Genomic DNA, 8,977 nt, shown 5'->3' with positions numbered 1-8,977 from the left:
TTTTAAGTGGGTTAATGATATTCCCACATAAAATATGGAGCAAGGAATCCGTTGCCCTATTATAGTATTTTTAAAAATTTAAGACCAATTTAATAATAATGCATGAAAATTATGTTTGATTTGCTTGTGTTGAGGGTTGTTCTTATGAAATTGTTGTTGAATTAGTCTTAAATTTTTTGAAAAATTAGCCGTCAGGGATATATTTGATGCAAATAAAAAACTTTTGGAACCAAATTAAAACAAAATAAAATTTAAAAATATTTTAAAAATTTTTGTCAAACTTCAGAAACAAAAAATATACTTTATCCTTAAAACAATATAAGTATTGAACTTTGTTTTTTGTTTATTGGTTAATATTGATGATTTTTTAAATGGCTATCTATTGTTTAAAAAATATACCATACACAAACTTAAATTGAAAAATTTTTAAATTACAAGACCTTATTAGAAGTTTAAAACCTGTTATAAAATTTTTCTATTTTATGTATTATCTTTCTTTAGTAGAGTAATAAACCTTTTTCAGTCAAAATTAATTAATTTTTAAAAATTATTTTATTTATTTTAAATTTACAATTTAAATTATAAACTTTTATTTTAATATTCTAAATTAAAAATTGAGAAGAACGATGCTATATATCTAGCAAATATTATTATTTTTTGTTAACACCTGCCTAGCGATAATTTACACTCATATTTATAGACATTTTACACACAAAAAATATATAATTTATACCTATATTTTTTAGAATTTTTTTACACATGATTCAATACAGTTTTCAACCAAATTAATAAAATTTATTTATTAAAGACAATTTAATGCTTGTGTTGGTCAAATAATGGCAAAATATACTAAAAGTTGATGGCTCCAGAAGTTTTTCAATTGAAATATATTATAGGCCATCAGAAATGATTACTTTTGGCCATTACTTCTATTGATCATCAACTCAATTCTTTTAATCTAATTTTAAAATCTAGTAATCCAACAACATACCTTATCATTAAAGTCTTGAAAAAGTAAAGTTTTTTTTTTCAATTTTTTTATTTTATTTGATTTTTTTAATCTTTTATTAGGCTTGATTTTTGTATCTTTGAGCTATATAAATAAGATCATTAAAGAAAAAATAAAGCTCTAAGTATAATTAAAATATATATTTGTTGAATTTTTTATTTTATTTAGTATGGGAGTACGTACTCTCTAAATTAATATGTATTTATTAAATTTTTTTATTTTTGACATTCATTTTTCCAGAGACAATACTATCTCATTTAATAATTTTGTTATAAAAATAATTTCTTAAATTGACAATAATTATAAAAGTATCGATAATAAAAATTAAAAAATACATAAAAACGTAAAAATATTGATAAGAAAGTTGACTTTTGTTTTAATTTTTTTTAAACTTTAATAGCTATTTATTCATTATTTTATTAAGAAATTATTTGTTAAAAAATATTTACATCAATAAATTTGAATATTAATTAATTGATTTATTTGGTGTAAAACTAATTTTATTGCAATTTTTTATTTTAATTGATATTGTTTATTGTTATATAATGTTATAAAAAATATAAAACCAACTATATATACAAGAAATATCAAAATTTTCTAAAATAATATAATAAAATAGTAATTTATTTTATATTGATACAGTATAAAAATTAATTGTTAATTTAATAAAAAATTAAATAACTAAAATCGTACATTTAATAAAAATATAATTATAGTTATTTTAAAATATTACAAATATATTTTAAAAATAAACCAATCAATACAAAATATTTTTATTATTTTTTATATTTAAAAATAAATATTTTTTTCACAAATTAATCACATTTTTAAAATGTAAAAAATTAAAAATAAAAAATATTTTTACAAATGAATCCGTCCTAATATTTTTGTTTTTTTAATATACAGAGATAAGATTATAAAATTGTAGCACGAGTGTCCCGCTTTGGGTGCGTTTTGCGTGCTTAAGAGTGAATATTGAATATGAATATATAGATTGGATTCCTTCCAGGTGGGCTTATAAGGCAGTGTTTAAAACTATGCCAAATAAAGCAATATTGTATTCACAATCTATAGCTATGGAAAAGGAAAATCATGACCTACGGGCAATTTTTGTTCCTTTCCTCTCAACAAGTCACATCATCCCCCTCGTTGATATGGCCAGGCTCTTCGCCATGCACGGCGTCGACGTCACCATTCTCACCACCTCACACAACGCCACCATCTTCCAGAAATCCATTGACCTTGACTCCGCTCGTGGAAGACCCATTAGAACTCACTCCTTAAAGTTCCCTGCTTCCATGGTGGGCCTCCCCGCCGGCGTTGAAGCCTTCAACGTCGACGCCGGTAAGGACATGCTCCCCAAGATCTTCATGGGCCTCGCCATCCTCCAACCGGAGATGGAGAGCCTCTTCCAGCAACTCAATGCTGATTTCATTGTCACCGACATGTTCTACCCTTGGAGTGTTGATGCCGCCGCAAAGCTTGGGATTCCCAGGATCATGTTTCATGGAGCTAGTTACCTTGCTAGATCTGCACTGCACTCTGTTCAACACTATAAACCCTACCTCAAGGTTGATTCGGACTCTGAAAAGTTTGTGCTACCTGATTTGCCGCATGAATTGGAGATGACGCGTTTGCAGATACCAGAATGGGTTAGAACACCGAATCTCTACACGGAGTTGATGAGGACTATCGCAGAGTCAGAGAAGAGAAGCTATGGCTCCCTCTTCAATAGCTTCTACGAGCTCGAAAGCGATTACTATGTGCATTACAAGAAGGTGATGGGCACCAAGAGTTGGGGGTTAGGCCCTGTTTCATTGTGGGCCAACCAAGATGCTTCGGATAAAGCAGCAAGAGGTCAAACAAAACCAGAATCTCAAGAAGAAGAAGGGTGGCTCAAATGGCTGAACACGAAGCCCGAGAATTCAGTTCTGTACGTGAGTTTTGGGAGCATGAATAAGTTCCCTAACTCTCAGCTCGTTGAGATTGGGCATGCATTAGAAGGTTCGGGGCATAACTTCATCTGGGTGGTTAGAAAGAACGAAGAAGAAGGAGGTGGTAGTTTTCTTGAAGAGTTTGAGAAGAGAGTGAGGAAAAGCGGGAAAGGGTATCTGATATGGGGTTGGGCACCGCAGCTTCTGATATTGGAGAATGCGGCGATCGGAGGGTTGGTGACACACTGCGGGTGGAACACGGTGGTGGAGAGCGTGAACGCGGGGCTGCCGATGGTGACGTGGCCGCTGTTTGCAGAGCATTTCTTCAATGAGAAGCTGGTGGTGGATGTGCTGAGGATTGGGGTTCCGGTGGGTGTGAAAGAGTGGAGGAACTGGAATGAGTTTGGGAGCCAAGTTGTGAGTAGGGAAGACATTGGAAAAGCCATAGCTTCTTTGATGGGTGGCGGAGAAGAAGATGAAGAGATGAGGAGAAGAGCGAAAAAGCTGAGTGTTGAAGCGAAGAAGGCTATTAAGGTTGGTGGTTCTTCACACAACAACATTCTTGAATTGATTCAGGACCTCCACTCTCTCAAACTCTCCAAGGCTCAACAACACAACAACCCTTGATATTGACAAAAAAAAGAGAAGAAAAAAAAAAGGAATATCTCACTACTCATTTTCCTGGTTACAATGTTTTTTTTGGGAAATTTTACAGTGTTTTTTTATCGTTGTCTAATTTATTTTTATAAATAAAATATTTAAAGTAAAAATAAAATATTGGGTAATCTATTATATATCTCTAATTTTAAGGCTAAAATGTGCCACATGTCACTCTCTCATTGTAATTGAAATCAAATCTTTTCCTCCAAAATCAAAGAACTCTCCTCTCTTCTCTCTTCATTTCTCTATCTCTCTCATTTCTTCACTCATTATATCTCTCTTATATATCATTATCAATGACTAATTACGAATTTGACAATCAAAATATACAATATAACATTCTCTAATTGTATTTAAATTAAATTAAAATTAAAATCGAAATACTAAAATTAAAATATAGCTATATTATATATTATATTTATATATCTATTATATATTACTAATTTTAAGGCCAAAATGTGCCACATATCACTCCCTCATTGCAATTGAAATCAAATATTTCTCTTCAAAATTAAAAAACTATCCCCTCTTCTCTCTTCCTTTGTCTATCTCTCTCATTCCTTCACTCACTCTATCTCTCTTATATATCATTATCATTATTAATGACTAATTACGAATTTGACAATAAAAATATACAATATAACATTCTCTAATTGTATTTAAATTAAATTAAAATACTAAAATTGAAATATAGCTATATTTTATATTATATTTATATATTACTAACTAATTTAATAACTAAAATGTGTCATACGACACTCTCTTATTAAAATTTAGAGAAAATATTTTCCTCTAAAATTAGTAAACATCCTTCTTATATTTTCTTACCTACCTCTCTTTTTTTTCTATTTCTCTCTATCCTTCCTACTCTATATATAATTTATAATTCATATTTTATATTAGTAATTTGACAAATCAAAATTTGTCACTAGATATTTTCATTATAATTAAAATAAAAAATTTTCTTAACTTCCAAAATTAACAAACCCCCTCTCTCATTCTTCTTCTTTAGCTTTCTCTCTCTTTTCTCTCATTCTCTATTTTTTTTCTACCTTTATGTTCTACAAAAAATAAAATTAATAACATAATATAATTTAAATAAAAAATATTATTATATACATATATTTTATTTAAATTTAAATTTTTACTGCTTATCTTTTTAATATATATTTTTACTTTTTTCTTTTTAAATATTTATTGCATATAATTTAAAAAAAAATACTAATGTTGTGATTAAAAGTTAGAATCAAGATTCAATTATTTAAAAAAATGAGTTAATTTTATAATTATAAATATAAATTTTTTTATATTAATATCTAATTATATTTTGATATATATAGAAAAATATTATTTTTAAAAAGCAAGTATAAAAATTAATTATTTTTATTTGTGCAACAAACTTAATACCTAATCAAATATAAAAATATATACGTTAAATTCTTTTAAATTTTAGACAACGAATTTTAAAATTAAGTAAAAAAATTAAACTCTTTCATTTGAAAATAATAACTAAAAATTTATTATTTAATTTTGTTTAAGATTATGGTCTTCTTAGCCGACAGAGACTTTTGTCCCTTAATACCATTTTATAAAAGTATATAGTTTAATACTATAAATTTTTCGTGTCATAATCTATAATATCAAGACTTATGTAATTTTAAAAAACTTATATTTCCGTAATAGTATTACGGGTAAAAATACTAGTTTATCGGATAAATGTCATATTAAATTAAATGATTCTACTAAATATTGTTATGATGAGTACGATAAAAATTTGTAATGTACTCTTTTACTAATCTATCATATAATAAAAATGTTTAAATTTCATAAAATGCAATTTTTTTCATAGACTCGTATTATCGAACTAATTGAATTCGATTTAACATTGGTTGGATTACTATGTGTGCAATTCGAATCAACCTATTTCGAATTACTATGGTGTCAAAATGGTGGGCTAGTTTGAATCACCCTGATTCGAACTAGTGTGGATCATGTTTGCATGTAGTTCGAATCAATATAAGAATTACTCCTTGGATCCACTCATGCATAATTCGAATTGAGTCCATTCGAATTACTTTGATAGGGACTAATTTAAGTGATTCGAATTACTCTTGCTTTAGCTAATTCGAACTAATCTCATTCGAATTACATTAAAATATACTTTGGTGATTCATATTATGTTTTTTGTTTTGATAAAATTACGTAATTTTCTTTTCTATTTAGTTTAATATGGCATTTTTTCCTAATTTATCTATATAAATCAAAAAATCATTAAAATTATTTGAATCTTCCAAAATTAAAAACGTTACCTAAATGTTTTTATTTATATTTTTATATAAATCGAATACAATGAATTCGAATTACTTAAAATGCATATGTACTACTAAATCGAATTAAATATTTTATTAATTTTTTTTAATATATAAAATAAAATAATTTTTTTAATTTTTAAATTATTAATTATGTCAAAGAGAATTTTATTTCATGCGAAATAATTTAAGAAAAGTTAAATATAAATATAAATATCCATACATATATTTAAATTTTAAATAAAATACTGTACATAATCAATAATAATTTAACACGTAATTGGGCATGGTCACTTTCCATAACAGAGAACTCTATTATCATTATACACTAGTGAATGATCCGTGCGATGCATGAAGAATGTCTAGTACGGTCAAAAAAATCATTAATCGTATAGAAAATATTCAGTACAGAAATAAAAAAATATATTATGTATGCATATAATATGATGTCAACCATTAATCAAATTAAATTAATATACGTAGATTTTTTTATTAAATAAAAAATTGAAATTATTTCTTACATGTTAATTACTAATATTAAGAAATTTTTTTTATGTCATATTACATAACAAAAAAGAATTTCTCATGTTCATTGTATAGGGAAAAAATTAGGTTTAACAAAAAAAAAACACATGAATAAAAACATCTAAACTCACACATTCTGGGTATGTCTACCTTCAACTCAAATGGATGTGTTAATATAACTTTAAATATACAAACATTCTCAACTTGTTAAATATCTATTAACAACTATTAAGAAAATTTGAATGATCACATGGTTAATATCATATCATAATCATCTGATAAAAGTTGGGTAAAAAAAATACATAATGTAATACATAATATGATCATATAATAAAAGATGAGGTGCATAAATAAAAATAAATTGCATTCATATATATATATATAATATATATATATATATATATATATATATATATATATATATAGCATATTAAACATTATATATATTTTCTAAAAAATAACCCATGCTACGTTTAGAATGTCTAATACACAATGCTACATTAATATGATTGTATAACAGTTAAAAAATAAAAAAATGGATAGGTTAAAAAGATACTACATAATTTATTTGTATTTGAATAACTTTATGAGTTTAAAAATCATACATATTTAACACCTATAGATAATAATAGAAAAAAACACTTATACAAACTACAAACATTAAAAACACCAAAATTGGCAATTTTGATCGCTTACATCTCATTTTTTTCAAAATGCTATAAATATTTTATAATTACATGATATTAAATTTAATGTTATTTTATATAATTACATTTTACATTTATGTGTTCTAAGTGCATTGTCCGTGCGAATCACGGGAAATACTTAATATATCTTACTTAATCTTACATCTATATAAACACTTGAAACATAGAAAGCATTCAAATGTATCTAGTAAAAATGAAAAATCTTATAACACTTTTCATCAAAATAAAAATAACTAACTGTCGAGATCAAGCGCCAATTTAGAGTCGTCTATATTGTTGCATCTTGCATGTACTTGATAAATCAAGTAGTAGTAGCATAATATAAAGCAAAGAATTTAACAATTTATTAGAATAGTATCTTTTGTTTTCTGCTAATGGTGTCAAATAAACAATATGTATGGAAAGGAGAAGAAATCGAAAATAAAAAAGTAACCATAAAGACTCACTAATAGTTTATAATAAAAATTAAGAACATAATATCCATGAACACGTAACATATAATATATTACATAACTTGTATGCACCATGCATGATGCTCAGTGAATGCATCAAGTTCCTTAAGAAGATTGAATGAGAAAGCCATTGGTTCAGTAATTCAATCAGTATGAGATAATGACTTTATGAATGGTTTGGTGAAAAGATAACTAAACAATAACTCAAGGATGTATAATATTATTATTTGGAGATGGAATCAGTAATATTTACAGAAACTGATTACAGGTAATAACATAAGAGAACCTATTATTAAACATAAGAACAAATAGAAAAATAAAAAAATATGGCAAGCAGATAAGATTACCTTTAAATTAGAAAAAAGGAAGACCCTCAGAGATGATATGAGGAATAAATAAAGAAGCAATGTACATAAAAACAAAACATTATAGTTATTATTTGTTGAAATTATAGATAACTAATGAGTTTAGCATATAGTCTAATAAGCAAGCACATTAGTTTATTATTTGTAAAAATATGAATACAAAAGCAAGACGACAAATCTTATCAGCTACACTACAACTGTTATAGCAGAAATTGAAGGATGAAAGGTCCAGATCGTAGTAGAACAAAGGGTAAAATTACATTTGAGTAAGTTTTGCATGCAATGAGAACAGAGCAGTATTGTATAATTATGCAAAAATAACAAAAAAAATATATATTAAATACATATCATAATCATATGATAAAAATTAGGTGACTAAAATGTACATAAAAAATACATGATATAATACATAATATAAACAGGTAATGAAAGGTGAGATACCTAAATAAAACTAAATTGTATTCATATTACAAATAAAAGAATATCAATAGATGATACATATATATACCGTTAGTGTTGCATGTTATAAATAGTAAATACAAATAAATATCCAGAATATATATGTATCATCTATTGAATGGGAGACTACAAATAAATTAATGGTATAGAAAATAGTAAATACTATAAAATATCCAATTCTCAAGTTCTCTTTATCAAAATACTTTAAATCACTACCCGGAATGGATAAGGTTTACTGTTTTAGAGTCTCGTAATTGAACATCTCACTGAAAGTGTAGAATTTGATGAATAAAAAAAAAACGATTTAAAAAATAAAAAAATTCAAAAAATAGTAGATCTGAACAAAAATTTGAAAAACATCAAACGAAAAATCTTGAAATTGAAAATTTCTGAAAATCGAAAGTGATAAAACCTTGTTTTCAAAGAGCTTGTTGGACAGTTCATTGCAAAATATCCAGAATCCCCATAGTTGTAGCAGATTTGCATCTACCATCACTGCCATACATGCCTCCTTGGTTACAATTCCAAGTCATGTGACCCATCCCATTGCAGTTGTA

At 26.3% G+C, this 8,977-nt stretch overlaps 1 protein-coding gene across 1 annotated transcript; it reads left to right on the top strand.

Annotated features, from left to right (window-relative positions):
- The first annotated feature begins 2,021 nt into the window (after window positions 1–2,021).
- Window positions 2,022–3,718, top strand: LOC112748522 (soyasapogenol B glucuronide galactosyltransferase). Its single transcript, XM_025796755.3, has one exon. It carries the CDS (start codon window positions 2,047–2,049, stop codon window positions 3,568–3,570), a length of 1,524 nt encoding a protein of 507 aa, XP_025652540.1. The 5' UTR covers window positions 2,022–2,046; the 3' UTR covers window positions 3,571–3,718.
- The last annotated feature ends 5,259 nt before the right edge of the window (window positions 3,719–8,977 follow it).

This window comes from Arachis hypogaea, chromosome 15, assembly GCF_003086295.3.
Source record: "Arachis hypogaea cultivar Tifrunner chromosome 15, arahy.Tifrunner.gnm2.J5K5, whole genome shotgun sequence".
In the NCBI taxonomy this organism is placed as follows: Eukaryota; Viridiplantae; Streptophyta; class Magnoliopsida; order Fabales; family Fabaceae; genus Arachis; species Arachis hypogaea.
Note: the sequence above shows the minus strand (reverse complement) of the source record. Positions and strands in the feature narration are given on the sequence as shown.